Source organism: Hylobates moloch, unplaced genomic scaffold (assembly GCF_009828535.3).
Source record: "Hylobates moloch isolate HMO894 unplaced genomic scaffold, HMol_V3 SCAFFOLD_12, whole genome shotgun sequence".
Taxonomy (NCBI): Eukaryota; Metazoa; Chordata; class Mammalia; order Primates; family Hylobatidae; genus Hylobates; species Hylobates moloch.
The window spans coordinates 20684557-20704669 of record NW_026652287.1 but is presented as its reverse complement, the minus strand read 5'-3'; the positions used below and the strand labels follow the sequence as shown (position 1 = coordinate 20704669).

The 20113-nt window shown below is 41.9% G+C and overlaps 1 protein-coding gene across 8 annotated transcripts in view; it reads right to left on the bottom strand.

Moving 5' to 3' along the window:
- Positions 1–20113, bottom strand: part of HECTD4 (HECT domain E3 ubiquitin protein ligase 4) — a 226734-nt gene that overhangs the window by 66336 nt on the left and 140285 nt on the right. For 7 of the 8 annotated variants that reach the window (XR_009209060.1, XM_032168628.2, XM_058425552.1 and 4 more), the window contains exons 30-44: positions 17827–17962; positions 17573–17714; positions 17303–17469; positions 13852–13998; positions 13015–13199; positions 10875–11028; positions 9433–9713; positions 9004–9193; positions 7365–7446; positions 5864–6066; positions 5039–5174; positions 4045–4227; positions 3076–3240; positions 2521–2690; positions 1075–1190 (exon numbers count right to left, since the gene is read on the bottom strand). Coding sequence is in view for 7 of the 8 variants with exons in the window: in XM_032168628.2 (XP_032024519.1) it covers positions 1075–1190; positions 2521–2690; positions 3076–3240; positions 4045–4227; positions 5039–5174; positions 5864–6066; positions 7365–7446; positions 9004–9193; positions 9433–9713; positions 10875–11028; positions 13015–13199; positions 13852–13998; positions 17303–17469; positions 17573–17714; positions 17827–17962 (2457 nt within the window). In the remaining variant the exon portion in view is untranslated. The remainder of the gene's footprint in view (positions 1–1074; positions 1191–2520; positions 2691–3075; positions 3241–4044; positions 4228–5038; positions 5175–5863; positions 6067–7364; positions 7447–9003; positions 9194–9432; positions 9714–10874; positions 11029–13014; positions 13200–13851; positions 13999–17302; positions 17470–17572; positions 17715–17826; positions 17963–20113) is intronic. The other variant, XM_058425553.1, reaches the window with a different exon arrangement.

Genomic DNA, 20113 nt, shown 5'->3' with positions numbered 1-20113 from the left:
GAACATGGTCAATGACACCACAGGGATACAGTCATCAAAATCCAGACTGGGAAACCTTCCACAAACAAATTGTAAGGCAAAAAAAAAAAAAAAAAGACTAAGAGGAATCTATATTTTAAAATAGATTAAAAAGACACAGCAACAAAGTAACAGTTTGTAAACTTTATTTGGATTCCCATTCAAATAAATAAATATAAAAACAAGAATGATCTTTATGGGAAAATTAGGAAGTTAAACACTAACTAGATATATATATATACACATATTTTTAGAGACAGGGTCTCACTACGTTGCCCAGGCTGCACTCAAACTCCTGGGCTCAAGCTATCCTCCTGCCTCAGCTTCCCAAGTAGCTAGGATCACAGGCACATGCTGCCATGCCCAGCTTAGATACTTAATAATATTTAAAAATTACTGTTAATAATTTAGATAGGTGATAATGGTGTTGTAGTTATTTAAGATTCTTTATTTTTCAGAGACGTAAACTAAAATACTTATGAATAAAATAATATCTAGGATTAAAAATAATTCCATTGGTTGCAGCACAGATAAAACAGGATCAGTTATGAGTTGACAACTGTTGAAACTGGATAATGGAATCCTGAAGGTTCATTGTACTAGTCTCTCAATTTTGGTATTTGTTTGGACTTTTCCATACACACACACACACACACACATGCAAGGATGGATGTTAGTGCAAACTCTTGACTGGGAATTCAAATGTAGCCAATGACAACAGTCAAAATGTACATGCCAGCCCTAAGGACAGCTCCTAAATATTATAGTTCTAATACGTAAATAAAGGCAACAAATCAATAGGAATGAAGAAAAGAAAACACTCTGACATGGTCCTAAAGTTAATTGAAAAATGCTGATTTCCTGACTGGTGTAGATTAAAACCTTTTTATTTACATTTCTAGGTCTGTGATGCATGTGAGTTGTGACAGGTGTTGTCCTTACAGCTCAGCTGTTTTGATGTGTGTATATGAAAACACTTAACATACCATTATCAAATTGCAAATGTGCTGAGAAAATTCAATAAAACAGGGTGGTAAGGAAAGTTCAGGTACTCACCAGCACTACATTCCTGGGCTACTAGGTTAAGAACTTCAACAGCTGCTGGACATTGTTGTATGAATTCTTCACAAAATAAGCTGTCTTCTAAAAGCTGGGCCATGACCAGGCATGCTCTTAATGTTAAAAGATTTACAATATTTCAAAGTCATCAGTGTTCATTGTCTAAAAAAGTCAACTGTGAAAAACATTTCAATCAATTTTGCCCCCCAATTTACAACAAGGTTCAAACACCCCACTCATCTTGCTTTTTTTCTGAGCTGGACTGCCTTGGAAATATATAAATAACTTCTCTTTTGCCACACAGTAACTGCTGACACTGCATGAAGAATTGGAAAAGAGAAAAATGGTTGCCATCACCACTAAATGGAGACACAAAGTGCCAGGTGAGAAATTAGCACTGTCTCTTAAAAGCTTTTCCTAACTTTGCCCTAGGGAAGCAAGAGGGATTCAAAAACTGGGAAAATCTGTATGGCGATCGCTTTCATTTGATTCAAAATACACACTAGAAGTTTCTAAGAAGTGCCATTGTTGGCCAGGCATGGTGGCTCATGCCTGTAATCCCAGCAATTAGGGAGGCCAACGCAGGTGGATCACCAGAGGTCAGGAATTTCAGACCAGCCTGGCCAACATGGCGAAACCCCATCTCTACTAAAAATATAAAAATTAGCCAGGAGTGGTGGTACGCGCCTGTAATCCCAGCTACTCAGGAGGCTGAGGCAGGAGAATCGCTTGAACTAGGGAGGCAGAGGTTGCAGTGAGCTGAGATCATGCCACTGCACTCCAGCCTGGGTGACACAGCAAGACTGTGTGTCCAAAAAAAAAAAAGAAGACATTTCATTGTCAAAAAGAGACACCTGTTACTGCTGTTTAATGCTAAATAAATGTATTTGCAGGAAAAGACCAACACCAAGCCCTGTGTGCATGTCCTAGTTTTCCCATCATCAGTTTGGAAAGTGATAGGCCAGACATGTATCAATGTGGCCTGAACCATTTTATTTATTTATTTATTTGAGATGGAGTTTCGCTCTTGTTGCCCAGGCTGGAGTGTAGTGGTGCAATCTCGGCTCACTGCAACCTCCACCTCCCGGGTTCAAGCGATTCTCCTGCCTCACAGTAGCAGAGTTATTCCTATGATGGAACAAAGTTCTTTTAACAAAGCAAATCAGTGGAGCCTTATATATGTGTTTCATACATCACATTTCATTGGCTTGCTAAACTTTATTTTGAAGTGTAGACATTGGGGAATGCAACAAAAACTGCAGAAATTAAGGAATGCAACGAACCGTGGTAAAAACTGTAAAAGAATGGTTACTGTTGCTCAGTTTAGTGTGAGCTTCAAGCTGTGGACTCATTAAGTTGGGAGTGGAGGGGCCCACCAAGGGTCCCTTCTTCTGTCAGCTTGCACCATGTCAGTACATCAGGCAACGTGGGGAGGGTACTCACCTTGTCCTTATTTCAGCAAGGAGCCGAACGACTGCCATCACAGGAGCTGACCCATCTCCTGTTGCAGGAAGTGAGGTGTGAATAGAGAGACTTCCCTCCTGAGGAAGCAACATGGACTGGACTGCCTGTACTACCTTCTCAGTAATGGACAGTTTATGAAGAGGCAATGCCTGATGGCGGTGGGGGGGCATGGCAAAAAGTTAAATTCAAGTAGTTAGTTTATAAGAAATGAGGGTGTTATTATCTGGAGTTAATTCTTAAATTTTCAGTTAAAAAAATAAAATCACCAAACAGAAAACTGCAAACCACATCAAAACAATTAAAAATACACTGTAGAAGAGCCCTAACCAACAAAGAAATGAATTTGGTCATCTAGATGAAAATTTTCACATAAGCATTACTATTAAATAACTATAACCAATATATAAATATACATCACAAGTACAATGTAAGATAACCAAGCATTTGTGCTTCTGCACTGAGCATGTGCATAGACTCATTACAGTACAGTTACCATTGGCAGACATTTTACAAAGCATTTAAAAATCACCTTACCTCTGATCTTGGAACACAAAGTCTAGACAATGGAATAGTCAATGTGTCTGATGCTTGCGAAGTCTTTCTACAGTCTATGGGTGGGAATCTGACTGTAGCTATACCTTCCTGTTCGTTGATAGAAGCCACTACTCCAATGCTTCCTGAGATTCCTCTACCTAAAACCTGGAGACAGAGATAGATTAGCACTACCAACCAGCTCTGATGTGTGGGCAGCTGTCTTATGAGACAAGAGGAAAGAGTAAATTTATAGTTGTCATTGTTGGCGTTACAGTAATAGTTTATACTACTAGGGTAGCAGATACCAGGCCCTAGACATGACTTATAATAGGCCCTAAAACCTAACTGCAAGGTGATCACGACATGCTGTCATCTCAAATAGAAACTCGTTACTGCTAGGCCAGGTGTGGTGGCTCATGCCTGTAATCCCAGCACTTTGGGAGGTTGAGGCAGGCAGATCACTTGAGGTCAGGAGTTTGAGACCAGCCTGGCCAGCATGATGAAATCCCATCTCTATTAAAAATACAAAAACTAGCTGGGCAAGGTGGTGGGCACCTGTAACCATTGCACTCCAGCCTGGGGAACACAGCAAGACTCTGTCTCAAAACAAACAAACAAACAAACAAACAAACAAACTTGTTACTGCTGTTTAATGGTAAATAAATATTTGCAGGAAAACACTGTTTTCCTTCCATTCTAATTCCATCATCAATTCTAAGACTGATACTGATCACACTACAGGACACAAGTATTGCAGTTAACCTAAGACAGTATTGCATTAATACCTGAATAATGTGTGGCACAGTGTGGATTTGAATTCCAGAATTTCTCAGATTCCTTATTTAGCGTGAAGAAACAGGTTTTTTTGTACAGCTGGTTGGATAATACTTGTCTTACAGATGATCAATTAATCAATGGATGCTTATATATATGGGGAAGCAATGATTTGGGGAAAATGGTGGTTGGTACCTGAACCTCGGATCCTATCTTGATTGTCTCTTTGAAGCCTCCAAGTGCACATAGTGCAGCAACGGCCTGGCGTGCAATTCTCTGAAGTTTGGCAAGTTTCCTGCCACTGCTGCTGCCATTTTCCAGAATGCTTTCTGCATATTTCCCCAATTGTGGAATGTACATCAGTGCTCGAGACAGAACCTAAATATAGAAGCAGCCCATGCACTAGGAGTTAAAGCTTTGGTTGTTTTGATGCCAAGGGTATAAAGTGTCTATCTACAACAGTGCCTGGGTCCCATGCATTGAAGGAACTCTGGACATGTGAGGGACCAAAAAACTATCAGGTATGGCCAATGACATTTGCCCATATTTGTCTATGTAACTGGACAAAACTGGAAATACACAACTGGGAGAATCAAACATCATGTCACTAAAACCTCTAAAATGAAATAATCATTTATCTGAAGGAAAACTATCCCAGCATACTGTCCACTTGGCAACACTCAGTTACCGTCAGGACATGTCATAAGGGGTTCACTTGAACAGTGGCTGTGGAAACGGGGAATTGCTTACAGATCTGTAGTTTCAGGCAACTGGGCTACTGTTTGTAATGATGAATCACTTACTGACAGGGCACTCAGGCAGTGTAAATCACGCAGAGGCCTCCTTGGACTTAGTGAGTACACTTAAATCCAATAAACCAACACTGCATGATCTCCTAATGTCAGTACCAATCTAACATAAGCAAGAAGAAGAGAAACAAGGCCTGTCACTCTTTCCCTGAGAATACTGTCCTATCTTCTGCAAAATGAGAATCGGGAGTGACAGGTGATATAGGTTAACAGAGTTGAAACTACTACAGCAAAGCAAATTCCAGGGGAAAGTCGGTTAACAGGTATATCTGACGAATTCGGAAAATTTCTCTTTACTAAAATGTCCCTTGCTGGGTATGATTCTAATTCTAATTAGCTTACTTCTTACTTTCTCAGTTGAGTAGCAACACTGTGCTAACCTTCTCTGCTGTTGTGGTCCATATTTGAGCAGCATTTGATTCAGGTGCCATGAGCAAGCTATGTAGCAAGGCGATCACTTCTGCAGCCATGCTGTTTGCCACGTGCCCACTGATGAAGGGACGCACGGGATCAGTCCTGCAAGTGTCAACAGGAAAAAGTGTCAGTGCCCAGTGATGGTTAAGACTGCAGGGAAGTGGCTTTCAGGGTTAGCATCAGAGGAAAACCTTTTCTATTTATACAAGAAAAAGTGGATTCCATTGACTGAGAAAACAGGAAGCTATATTATCATTAGGAAGAAATCACTGTTTCATATTCTTTGTGGTATCTGAAGAACTGCCTCAAACAATGGACCTCAAACTTTATTCATAAGCCATGAGGATCAGGGAAAGACACTGCATTGCAACTATTCCTGGCTTTCAAGCACAAAACACCTCGAACCAACTTCACAGAGGCAACACTTAACTGCTGCTTCTGCTCCTGGAAAGAAGTTTGTGTTCAGTTGGGGCAGTGGAGATGTACCATTTGCAAGAAATAAAGGTAGCAAGACCAGAGTTTATTAATACTACTCAAAAGAATCCTCTGGCTATAAATGTGTCCTCAGCCAGGAGCATCCCTCTATTCTTTCACGACAACCTCAGATCTACCTGGATTGTCATTACTCCCTGACGTACTCCAGGCTGTACCTTGAGTGCAAATACTACAGCAGATGGGGGCCTCATTTCCAAGAGGTCAAGGGGATGGTAGAAAATAAAATGCTAAAAACAAACCTATTACAAAGTAAACCTGAGATGAGTGTGGACAGCTCCTACCTGTGGAAGGTTTACCTCGCAAGCTCCGAGTTCCTCTCTCGGCAAATGGAAGTTTGGGCGGTTTTCTTTTTGTCGCCTGTGGATAGTCCACTCACAGTCTCTGGGTTGATAGACTCTACAGGTGGCCCAATGCTGACGATGAGGCCCGACTGTGCCCACTTGGTGGCTTTCCGCAGGGCGGCTGCAGCCTCTTCTGTAATCACTTCGCAACAGCCACCCTGGGGTGAGGTGGAAGACACTGAGAAGATTCATTTCACTCTTCCCAGCACTATATTTTTCAAGTCTCTTTCCTCTCAATTACCAAAGCAATCCACGCTCATTTTTTTAAATTCAAACATAAACTATTACGTGTAGAGAGTAAAATTTCCATAGACATCCCAGGCCTCATCCAGGCTGAGATAATGGTTAGTCATCTAGATTACTTCCGTTCAAATTCTGGCATACGTATCACAGGGCCCCGACACACAGGCTGCATTTCATTTTGCTTTTATCAGTTATCAGTGTATTGCGGAGACTCTTCCAAATCAATACACGGAGATCTACCTCATTGTTTTTCATAGTTGCACAGCATTTCATTATATGACTGTAATAATTTCTTTAACCAATCCCCTGTTTATGAGTATGTGGATCCTATTTTTTGTTTTTGTTTTGTTCGAGACTGAGTCTTGCTCTGTTGCCCAGACTAGAGTGCAGTGGTGAGATCTTGGCTCAGTGCAACCTCCGCCTCCCGGGTTCAAGCGATTCTCCTGTCTCAGCCTCCCAAATAGCTGGGATTACAGGTGCCTGCCACCACGCCTGGCTAATTTTTGTATTTTTTAGTAGAGACAGGATTTTGCCATGTTGGCCAGGCTAGTCTCGAACTCCTGACCTCAGGTGATCCACCTGCCTTGGCGTCTCAAAGTGCTGGGATTACAGGCGTGAGCCACAGTGCCTGGCCTATTTTGTTTGTTTTTTCAAACAAAACTGTGAAGAACACCCTGTGTGTTTCTCCCTGGACACCTGAGACTTTATTTACCCTCACCTTGACAATAAAGGGTATTATTAATGTTTCTTGACTTTACTTGTCTGACAGATGAAAAATGATATATTACTATTGTTTTTATTCCTTTCCTTTAATTATTTGTGAGCCTGGGTATATTTTTATATTTTTAATAAGGTATTTGTAATTCTTATTATCTGTTATTTTCTTAGCAACCTTTCACCTATTTTCAACTATCTCACCTATGTCGAACTATTTTTAGGCTATTAAACTATTTTCAACTTCAAACTATTAAACTTTATTAAAAGAGCTAAGAAAAACTTTCTAGGTCAAAACTAAAAGTTCTGATTTTGACAAACTGATTTTGACTAGTTCTCTTTAAAATGGCCTCAGTTAAGGCACTGACTTCAATTTCTCACCTTGCCTCTTTGGTGGAACTTGAACTAATTTTTTGTTTTCTTAATTTGTTCTGAAAATCTAAAGCATGACAAATACTCTACAATTTCGGGTTTAATCATTTTAACCTCATGAGGTTACCTTGGTCATGTCTCGATCCATCTTCACAACTTTCTCCATGTTGGCGCCAGTACCAAGTCGGAAGGGCCGTCCTTCTGAACTACTGAAAAAAGGCAGGCAGAGAACAGAGCACACCTTACAGGTACTGCCAAAAGTGGGCTGCATGCCATGGGGCCACCCAGTCATGGTGAGGCCCTATTATACACTAACACTAACTTTTTTTTTTTTTTTTGAGACAGGGTATTGATCTGTCACCCAGGCTGGAGTGCAGTGGCGTGATCACAGCTCACTGCAGTCTCGATCTCCCTAGGTTCAGGTGATTCTCCCACTTCAGCCTCCCAAATGCTGGGACCACAGGTTCATGCCACTATGCTTGGCTAATTTTTGTATTTTTTGAAGAGATGGGATCTCACTATGTTGCCCAGGCTCATCTCGAACTCCTGGGCTCAAGCCATCCTCCTGCCTTGGACTCCTAAAGCACTGGGATTACAGGCATGAGCCACCATGCCTGGCCCTCTAACACTAGCTTTTAAAATCCACAATTTAAGACTCAATTTTTCAAAAAGGAAATAATTTATTACTGCTTAATTATAGCACTTTAGGGCCCAAAACAACAGTGTTTTTAGAGTTGTAAGGGTATCTAGAAATCCAGATGAAAATAATGCACAAAATGAAAAACTGACATGAACCCAGAACAAAAGCAGGGCCTGAGGACATCATCTAAACCCCAAGGAGACGGAACTTTAATGACACCACAGATGTGATCCCTTGGCGAATGACTGGATCTTCCTTTCTAATAGTTCAGCTTCCCCAGCCTCCTGAACTTGGCTCTCCAAAAAAAAAATCTTTCACCAAATTTGTACTATGATGCATAGAAATGTCCAGGAATGTTTCTTGGAGATTTCCTCATATAAGCTCTGACTTGCCATAATCCCGCTTAATTTACACCATGGTCCCATTAGTGTTTTCAGTTGCCATAATGGCAGACAGGGGATTCAATTATGAGGATGACAACATCGTCAGATCATTTAAGTAAAGAGAGGCCTCTTCCATCTGAGACATAAATACCTGCTCTGAATTCCCTTGTGCTATGTGGCAAGCCTTCCTGTTGCCCTGGATCCCACTAACAAAGCCCTGCAGGTTTGTAATATTTGGACAGTGATTATAATTTTACTTTCTTCTTCAGTAATCACACCATTTCATACTTCAACTAATTAAAGGTTTAAAAAAGTGTCTCTTGTTTCTCCAGCTCACAGTCAATGAGTTGGAGTTTACCTAAATTTACCAACAGCTGAAGGATGCCAACAACTAAAAATCAAACTGTATTATTCCTTCTCAAAGCCCAAGTCACACTGGAGACTTCCCATAGACAATAATACATTGTCCACATGGCTTTAGCTCTCAGTTGTGCTTAGAGAGACAGTATCAAGTTGTGGTTCAGAGCTTGGGTTCTGTGGTCAGAGAAGACTACATCTGCATTTCAGCTCTGCCTCAGTTTCTTTCTTTCTGTGTCACCACAGGAATCACAGTGACAGTGTCTACCTGAAAGGGGTGTAAAGAGGGCCGAGGCAGTCGATACATGTACAGGGCTTACTTAGCACTGTGCCTGTGACATGGGTGGTGCTTGAGGACGTGTATCTATCACAATCATTATGGTCACCTTAGCAATGGCTGGAGGACTTCATGGGATGACTGGTCTTCCCGCTTGTGGATAAATATCGAGAGCTTGCCATCTACAGCCTCACTCTCTTCTCCAGGATCTTTATCTCCTTTCAAGGAATTCTTGGGACTGGTTTTTGTCAATGTGGTGTCAGGTTCAGAAGCGGTTGGAGAAAGAACTGTCTGACATCCTTTAAGCAAAAAACAAAGCTCATTCAGGAAAACTGCAGTGTTGTTTTGGCGGCTCTGCTAAAATGAAAAATAATGGTTTGGGATTTGGAATCTCTCTTCCTCCTTCTCCATTCCCCTGTCCCCGCTCCCTTCTCTGTCACTCACTCTTTCATCACAGGAAGCACAGATGCAAGGGGGACCTGACTGGGCACAGGAAGGCTGCACTGCCATGCCACTCTCCTGCTGAGGAACTTCTCACCTGGAACCACATAATCTGCCAGCTTTGCTAAGAGCAAGGAGGCGATCTTGGAAGCTGGGTCGCTGGGATCCTCCTGCTCACTGTTTAAGGAGGGGACAGAGTAGCTCCAGGGTGGGAGCTCCACATTTCCACAGTCTTCCACGCTCATCAGGGGCAGTGCTGCCCGGCACAGCTGGAGAATAATAAGGACCAGCTTTGGAGACGGGCGTTGGTCAAGCAGCAGGGAAAGGAGTTTGGACACACAAGCTGGCTGGCTCAGGATGGCTTTACCTATGTGGCTCCTGGGAAAAAAGGAAGAAAAGGTAAACAGTGCTAGAAATGTTGATCTATAGACATTCAGAAGCAAGAGTTCTCTGAATGAAACAAACCAATGAAATCTGATTTCATGAGGAAGACGTGAATTTGGCACTATGCTTCTGTGAAGAATTAAGAATTTTGGAAACATTTGATGAAACCAAACAACACTAATACTTAAAAAGAAAGATTTTTGAATATTTTCTGATCTCTGATGTTTACTTAGATCCTAAATTTAGAGTGATTCATGGAGCACTGAGACTTAGAAACTCAAACTAAGAGCTTTTCAGTTTGTCATTTATTCTTTCATTTTTTTAATAGGAAAAAAGACACAAATTTATTTAACATGTATACACAGGAGCCTTCAGAGTAAAGACTCAATTTCTCATGAGTTACAGAAGCTTTTCTACCATTTTGAGGTTACAGAAAGAATGGGGGCTTGGATCCTGGTAAACCAGGTTAAGGGAGAGGGGAGAAGTATTCTATAATAAATGATTGCTAGGGAGAATGACTGGATCTGGGAACAGAGATTAACTTGTAAATAGTTCTCTTTGGAATTGATGTTATTTATTCTTTCTTAATGAGTACCTCAGGACCAAAGCTATCACACAGTGTTGTACAGGCTTCAGTGTTCTAGGATCTGCCATAGCTAAAACTGTTACATTCCAAGAAAGCTAAATAACATTCAGTCAGTCATATGTGGATATTTTATGGGCCTCATGGCTCACACAGGGAGTATACAACCAGCACAGAATATCTTCTTTTAAAGACACAGCATGAGAAAGTGAGTTAATTATAGGCCCTGACTCATTACTCTTTAATCTTGCTATAATGAGGGTAAGATTTTTGGTTAATGAATACAACTGCATCTATGGGAAGGGTTAGCAGCTGCTGCTATCAGTAAGGTATTAAAGCAAATGATAATACATTAGTTTATGATTTAGCTATTCACCTAAATAATCCTTATATTTTGGAACTAAATACTATGTTTCAACGACTTTATCCTCCATTATCTTTTTGAGGCAAGAGTGTGTCAAAATGGCCTAGTAATTTGGCTATTTCAAAAAGACAACCACCACCAAAAGAAACCCCAATCGTTCAAGAGGAAAGCCAGCTTCTCCCAGAGCTCCAGGCTGGACCTTGCATACCTTGAGAGATCATTGAGAAGACTGAGGACATCCTGGAGTGCATCATTCCCAGCAGCCTGGTTGCCACAGCACTCTGTGGCTCGGGCAAGATGGTTAGTGAGAAGGCTGGACACCTGCCGGGCCAGACCTGAGTGCACAGCCTCTGTGGAGCCACCTTCACAGTTAAAGAAAGAAAAAAAGAGCTTGGTGAAAACCTAAGGGTGCCATGGTGAGCCTGAGGGGGTGGCGAGCCTTGTCCATTTATCTTGCTTAATGTTTTATGAACCATCTAATAGTGTCTCCTCATTAGATAATATCTATACATAAAAAGGATAATAGTTATTTTAAAAATAACTCAATGTGGGGGGTAGACATTACTATTAATGAAAATTGAGTATGATTAATCCATACATAACCAAAGAACATACTTTGATTGATAGGGAAGAATCACTATTTCACTGGTGATGAAAACATCTTGATTTCTTAACTCATACTTTCCCAAACACAATGAAAGACCTTTCTGGATTCTTCCATGTTCACCAAAGTTCCAGAACCTCCCAGGCATGTAAAAGTTATGAAAAAGTATTTGTTGTTTCCTGAACTTTCCATGCTCTTTTAGATCCCTGAGTCTATACATGCTGTTCTGCTCGAAAGTCTTCTCCATCCTTCAAGAGTAACTCCTGTGTCACCTTCTCTGGGAAGCTTTGCTGGATCCCTAGCACAGCTGGTCTCTGGGACCTCTACACTCCCACTGCACTTCCTATCTGCCTCAGCTGTGGCACTGATTACACTATAAGTATTTGCTTATTGGTCTATTTCCCTGTCAGACCTTTTTTTTTTTTTTTTTTTGAGACGGAGTTTCGCTCTTGTTGCCCAGGCTGGAGTGCAATGGCACAATCTCGGTTCACCGCAACCTCCGCCTCCCAGGTTCAAGCAATTCTGCCTCACCCTCCCTAGCAGCTGGGATTACGGGCATGTGCCACCATGCCCGGCTAATTTTGTATTTTTAGTAGAGACAGGGTTTCTCCATGTTGGTCAGGCTGGTCTCAAACTCCTGACCTCAGGTGATCCGCCCTCCTCAGCCTCCCAAAGTGCGGGATTACAGGCGTGAGCCACTGTGCCCAGCCTATGCCAGACCGTATTTTTAAGGGAGGAATAATGCCTTATCTTCTGCCTGGCATATAATAGACTCTCAAGACATTCTTCTGCCTGGCATATAATAGACTCTCAAGACATCAAAATGCATCGTGAACAAATAAACAGATAAATAAACAAGTTATATACACAGGCCTGGAAACTTATTGGGAAATTTATCCTTCAAGTTTACTTTTTTTTTGAAACAGGGTCTCGCTCTGTTGCCCAGGGAGCGTAGTGGCATGATCACAGCTCACTGCAGCCTCGACCTCCCTAGCTCAAGCAATCTTCCCACTTCAGCCTTTTGAGTGGCTGGGACTATAGGCACGTGTCACTGCACCCAGCCCAGGTTTACTTTTTATTTGGATTGGTCACTAAAAATAAAATTTGGAAACATCACTTTGAAAATGCAACTGAAAAGCCACTTCAAAAAATATTTGTTTTTTTGAATGCCAAGGCGTGAGGACTACTTGAGGCCAGGAATTTGAGACCAACCTGGGCAACATAGCAAGATCCTATCTCTAAAAATAAACAACAGCAACAAAAAAAAAAACATTAGCTGGGCACGGTAGAGTACGCCTGTAGTCCTACTTGGGAGGCTGCGGTTGGGGGATCTCTTATCACATGAGCCAGGGAGGTCAAGGTTACAGTGAGCTATGATTGCACCACTGTACCCTAGCCTGGGTGACAGACCTTGCATCTAATAAATTTTTTTAATTAAAAAAATATATATTTGGAAACTGTTAGCAGTGTTGACAAGGAGAGAATAAAAAATATCTTCTCAATTTCCTGGGATTACTATACTCCTTCAGGGTACAGGGATATCATTTAGTCTCATCATAATGCTGTTAAGTTTTCATAGAACCACACTGAGGAAAAGTCTCTTATGCAATCATCCACTGATTTAACCCATCTGATCATGTCATTTAATAGAGCCTTTCTCTCTCTCATTAGCATAAAAAAACCAATAAACTAACACACCAATAGAAGAAATCGGTGAGCTCTAGAAAGGAGTCCGGCATCTCACCTTCCTCTTTTTCCCACTCAACACAGCGGTTGGCAAGCACCTGGAAGGCAGCCCAGGCCATGGTGGCCACCTTCTGCTTCTTGGTCTGTTTCTCACTGGAGCTGGACTCGGTCTGACTGCTCAAGCTACACAGTCGATCCATGAGCTGCACAAGGCCACTGCGTACCAGGCACTTCTCTTCGCTCCTGACAAAGGGTCATGGATTACACTAGATAAACGTAACTGACCAATACTCAGGAAACTCTCATGTGAGGTTCAAAGGGGCATAAAACATGCTGGTGCAGTTCTTTCCCTACAACTTAGGATATTGCCATGTGCAATCAAACACAAAATGATTTTCTTATAATGATGATTCCCTTCATTAACAAGGAACTTCAAATTCTGGTTTGTTTATATACAATATCAAAGCAAAACTCGATGGAATCAACTCAATGTTGCCATGATGGAAAAAAATCATGTATTTTGTCCTAAGGGGATTCAATGAATGCTCGACATCTTCAAATTAGTAACTAAGTGACCCAAGAGAGGAAATAAATGTGTATATGCAAAATATTTCTGCCAAATATGTAAGTAATTTCCTAGGGACCTTTTATTTTTCTTTGAACCTCTGTATCTTCACAATGTAATATAATCCTAATGGCTGCATTTAGTCATGTAGGAACTCAATAATAAGAAATTTACATAGGAACCTTAAGTGTCTTTCAGGAGAAAAGTTTTGTATAGCTAGTTCTGGATAATGAAAGCAAAAAATCCAATTTTTAAAATTAAAAATACTTTCACTTAATTGACTATACTGCAGTGTAACTTACATATAACAAAAGGCCTTTCCACACTTACCTGGTGTAAGGTATGGTACATAAGAGTCCAATGCTATTTGCGCAAGCGATAGGGTAACGAGCACACAAAGACACAACAGAGGTCATGGTCTCGCCAAAGGCTTCCTGGACCTGCTCGACCATCCCACCACATGTGAGTTCTTCAATTCTGTGAAAGAGAAACCAAAGCTCAGGCTTCCTGAACCACGTCAAGAAGAGTGGCTGAGCAGGAGAGGCCTCTTGAGAAACTCTAGAGTATCTGGATGAATCCAGATCCCCTGAAGGGATCTTGAAGAACATCCAGCTCAGTGTTTCCCAAACTATCCAAGACTGCTGGGCAGAAGTTTTAGGTGTGCCTCCAAAACAGTGGTCTACACTCCAGAAAAGTCTGGGAAATCCTGGGTTAGGGAAATTAAAACAGACTACTGTAGGACTTTTCAGAGCCTTCAGTAAGGGTAAAGTGAATGGCCTCTCTACAAGCAGAGGACATTCAACATTTTCCAAACTTATTTGATCATGAAACCAGTTATTTCAGACACGTCTACAATAATCTAAGTAGCACTGAATACTATAAGTTTCTTTTCTTTTTTTTTAGAGACAGGGTCTTGGTCTGTTACCTGGGCTGGAGTGTAGTGGTACGATCACAGCTCACTGCAGCCTTGATCTCTTGAGCTCAGGTGATCCTCCCCACCTCTGCCTCCCAAGTAGCTGGGACCACAGATGCACACCACCACATCCGGCTAATTTTTTTGACTTTTGCTATGTTGCCCAGGCTGGTTTCAAACTACTGAGCTCAAGTAATCCTCCCACCTCGGACTCCCAAAGTGCTGGGATTACAGGCCTGAGCCACTGTGCCTAGCCAAGGCAGTTTTATCAATGAGACAACAAAGGCTCAAATGGATTAGCTAAGTGCCTGTTTTTGAGTTCACACTTCAGTTATTAGCAGAAGATGAAAGCCTAGTTGATATAAAATAAAACCTTCCCAATGTAAAAACACAACATAGGGCCGATTCTATACCAATTAATATTAGTTTAGAACTGAAACTATCAGGATTTATCTACAAAGACATGCAACATAGTATTGTTTATAAAAGCAAAAACAAACAAGCAAAACCTAATGTTCAAAAATAGGGAATTTGTTAAAGTTTCAAGCATATAATGCAGTGCTACAGAACCACTAAGAACACTACAGGAGACATCTACAGTTAGAACACAGACACTAAAGTATTAACAGATGTTATCTTAAGAGGGTGTACTTGTAGGTGATTTTCATTTTATTTTTTGGCATTTTCTACATTTTTTTTTTTCAGCTTTCTGACAAATGACAATAATCGAGGGAAAAAGGAATAGTGCTGCCAGTTTTATGGAGAAATTAAATTCTAGAAATAGGCTGTGGTAATCATTAGGGCTTTTCACTATTTCTTTCTGGGCACCCTGTGGTTGGCTGGGCAGTGACAAGTCTGGTCTATGAGCCAGAGTGCTGACAAGGAGCCTGGCAGCTCTCAAGGTGATGGTTTCCTCCTCTGTGATTACCATGAGCCAGCATGAACCCATCACGAACAGAAGCAAGACCTAAAATTTTGTCTTCTTCATTTTTTTGTGACAAGGTTTTGCTCTGTTGCCCAGGCTGAAGTGCAGGGTGGTGCGATCATAGCTTACTGCAGCCTCAACCTCCTGGCCTCAAGCGATCTTCCTGCCTCAGCTTCGCCAGTAGCTGGGACCACAGGCATGCCCCACCACTCCAGCTAATTTTTTCTTTTTTGTAGAGACAAGGTCTCACTATATTGCCCAGGCTGGTCTTGAACTCCTCGCCTCAAGTGATCCTCCTGCCTTGGCCTCCTTAAGTGCTGGGATTATAGGTATGAGCCACTGGGCCCAACAAAATTTTGACTTTTAAGCCACTGAAATTTTGGACTTGTTTCCAAAGAATAGTCTGACCTCTCCTGTAGTCCCAGCTACTTGGAAGGCTGAGGTGGGAGGATCTCAAGATTTCTCAAGATACTCACTTCAGCTCTTAATTAACCCATTTTCCTCCAGCCACTGGACCCTCTCTGCCTGTTGGCCAGAATTCCTCAAAGAACTGTCAGAAAGCACAGCAGCCTCCAGCAGCTCCAGTCCAGGGCTTGTAGAGAAATGCGTTTTCTATTTCTACTTGAAGATCTTTGAAGACCAATAGGAAGCTCATATAGAACAACTCACAAATGAGTTATAAAATCATCTTCAGAGTTAGTATCTACGATTACATTTTTAGAAATTGGTTCAGTAATAACAGTCATGGAAAAATATAAAAATATAGGTAAAAGGAGGTTGTTAATGCAAAAACAAAACAAAACAAAAACAAAAGAAATAAAGACAAATGAACCTACGTGTCCATCAGCAGAGGATGAGTTAAGTTTTTTAGAAAAGGTCATCTATATAATGTATATCTATGAGCTCTTAAAAATCTTAAAGCAGCCAGGTGTGGTGGCTCATGCCTTTAATCCCAGCAGTCTGGGAGACTGAGACAGGTGGATCCCTTGAGCCCAGAAATTTGAGACCAGCCTGGGCAACATGGCAAGACCCCGTCTCCACAAAAAATAAATATATTAGCTAGGCGTGGTGGTATGCACCTATAGTCCCAGCTACTTGGGAGGCTGAGGTGGGAGGATTGCTTGAACCTGGGGAGGTCAAGGCTGCAGTGAGCCATGATCATGCCATTGCATGCCAGCTTGGGTGACAGAACAAGAATCTGTTTAAAAAAAAAAAAAAAAGGCTGGGCACGGTGGCTCATGCCTGTAATCACAGCACTTTGGGAGGCCGAGGCAGGCAGATCACCTGAGGTAGGGAGTTTGAGACCAGCCTGGCCAACACGGTGAAACCCCATCTCTACTAAAAATATAAAAATTAGCCAGGTGTGGTGGCATGTGCCTGTAATCCCAGCTACTTGGGAGGTTGAGGCACGAGAATCACTTGAACCCGGGAGGCGGAGGCTGCCATGAGCCAAGATTGTGCCACTGCATTCCAGCCTTGGTGACAGAGTGAGACTCTGTGTCAAATAAAAAAAAGATAAAGCAGACCAGACCTATATGTGCTGATACGAAAACACAGATATCTGAGATATCTAAGACATACTGAGCAAAACAACCATGGTTATAGAAAGGCAGGGATAATATAATCTGAATTAAGTTGAAAAAAATTTACACACAAACACATTTATGTGTACAAAAATAATTATACAGCTGCTTATTCATGTATGGTTGCTGTAATGAGCTCTTAATGGACAGAATGGAATTCAGGAGAAGAAGGTGAATACCGAGGGTTTTACGTTCTATTAACATGTTGAGTTTTTTGCAAGATCATGTACCACTTTTATATAAATATTTTAGAGGAAAGCATTAGCAAATACTACCGCCTATGTTTGGGACCCAAGAATATCTTTGGAATGGCTCTGACCATTCTAGAAAGGACAGTATAAACTAACAGAAACAACTAACCTGGGTCCTCCCTGAAGGACCATTGTCACTGGACCCACAAGATGCGTCACTCCCCCGACTCGCACGGCAGCTGTCAGCAATTCCCGCATGTGCACCAGTGCCTGCTTGCGAGTGTTTCCCCGCCGCCACCTTGTCTGTGCAGCCAAAAGAAAACTGCTGCTGGACACCTGAAATGCACAAGAAGGAGGGACACTTGACTCCTGCTAACTGCCACAAGACCCCGCATGCTGTTAGGTGCTATTCATCTGGAGCCTGCAAAATGTGACGTACAGCTTGGTCAGGGTTGGTGCCGATGAAAGCAAACAGCTGCCCTAGCAGGACGCTGTAGGTGGGCTTGTCCCTGCTGTCCTCAATGGCCAGCGACTGCAGGAGTGTAAAGGAGCTGCTGCGGTGGCTGGTCACGTGGCGACGCCTACGGGGAACACAGAACAGACTGGCAAGACGAGAAACACACTCAGGGAGCTTGTTTTGATGAATGCATTCAGCTGCATGTGGGAACCCAACCCTGGCCATTAGCCATTTACCTCTGATTTGCTCTAGTAAATTCCAAATCTTCATTACCAATCATTTCCAGGTCAGAAGGAGCTGACATGCTGCGAAGAAAAACAGGCTGCCTGACAGCATGAGATATCACTTTTGTTTCAGAAGCTGATTTACAAGCTGGAAAAAAAGGAATAAAAAAGGCTGACATTTCTGCTATCTGTACAACAGCCAAATGCAACACAGAACTACCCAACAGTCTAAGTGTATCTTTGCTTTCTATCACAGTTCAGCCACCAATCTCGCTAGCACAGCATACTGATGGTTTTTACATCAATTTTTTAACCTAAGTATTAGGTTAAAAATTATTTTAACTTAAAAAAATTAAAATCTTTTTATTAAATTGGTTTTCCAAAGAAAAGCTGAAAAATTCATTGAATTTCATAGCTATCAATGTTCCCTTTAACGTACGCATTCTAAAAAGCAACAGAGGACACAGAAAGTATTGCCGGAAAGCACAAATTTCTTTTTTTTAATTTTTCAATTTCTTATTTTTTTGAGATGGGTCTCGCTCTGTCACCCAGGATGCAGTGCAGTGGTGTGATCTCGGCTTTCTGCAACCTTCATCTCCCAGGTTCAAGCGATTCTCCTGCTTCAGCCTCCCAAGTAGCTGCAATTACAGGTGTGCACCACCACGCCCAGGTAACTTTTGTATTTTTTTAGTAGAGACAGTGTTTCGCCATGTTGGCCAGGCTGGTCTCGAACTCCTGACTTCAAGTGATCTGCCCACCTTGGCCTCCCAAAGTGCCAGGATTACAGGTGTGAGCTACCACACCTGGCCCAAAGTTCTTAATTCAAATACATCCAAATCCATTTTTTTCAGAGATGGCCTTTTCCCCCACTTTAACCCCAGATTTATTTAACTGATTTACTGTCATTTAGTGATACCTCTGCTTTGATCATAGTTGGTAGGAATAAATATCACACTTGAGTTGGAATCTGAACGGGTCTTTCTATAAGATATACTCCTTAACCCTGTCCAGGGAAATAGATGTTTTATAAAACAATCCTTAAATGGAAGAAGATAAAACTCTATGTCAAGACTAGCTAAGAAAAAAAGATGTTGAGAAAGTGCAGAAAAAAAATTGTTTTATTTTTCTAAAATTTTCACTAATTTATTTATTTAGAGACAGGGTCTTGCTCTGTTGCCCAGGCTGAAGTGCAGTGCTACAATCATGGCTTACTGCAGCCTTGAACTCTTGGACTCAAGCAATCCTCCCAACTCAGGCTCCCAAGTAGCTGGGATTACAGGTGCATGCCACCATGCCTGGCTAAGTTTCATATTTTTTTGTAGAGACCAGGTCCTGCTATGTGGCAAAGCCTGGTCTTGAACTCCTGGTTTAAGCGATCCTCCTGCCTTGGCCTCCCAAAGTTCTGGGATTACAGGCATAAGCCACCGTGCCCAGATGAGAAAACCATTTTGTATCTGTCTTAAGAGTGGTTAGACAGCTTAAATATAAAAAAAGTATAATTTTTGAAGATACTGTTATCTCTGAGGTCAAGAGCATCTGGGACAGTACTAACAGCCTTACTAAGTGGTCAGGTCTATATACGGGACCTTTAACAAGGGCTTATGTGTATAGCAGACCATCCTGGCATGTGATTGTACCACACACTTTCTCCCAAACCTGTGTCTTCCCCCAAAGTTCTCAGGGAGAACCTGTATTAGAGAGTGAGACCCTGGGAGTCCTCCTAGACTTCGAATCCCAAGTAAGAGCCTTAGATGACCAGTTGGGATGAAAACAAGTTTGCCTGCTCCCTACTGCCCACTGGGCAATGGGGCTATGTAACATGGATTCTTTCATTTAAGAACATGTTTATTTAACTTTATCTCTCAGGTTAATAATGAATGCTTGTGGGCTGTGCCATGTTACAGATCCTGTCTTAAGTAAGAAGACTCAGTGATTTTCCTGAGAGATGCATTTTTAGACTAACAATTAAAATGTGACCTAGGCCAGGCGTGGTGGCTCACCCCTGTAATCCCAGCACTTTGGGAGGCTGAGGTGGTCAGATCACCTGAGGTCAGGAGTTCAAGACCAGCCTGGCCAACATAGCAAAATCCTGTCTCTACTAAAAATACAAAAATTAGCTGGGCATGGTGGTGAGTGCCTGTAATCCCACCTACCTGGGAAGCTGAGGCAGAAGAATCGCTTGAACCTGGGAGACAGAGACTGCAGTGAGCAGAGATTGTGCCACCGCACTCCAGCCTGGGCAACAGAGTGACACTCCATCTCAAAAAAGTAAAAAAATAAAAATAAAAAATAAATGTGA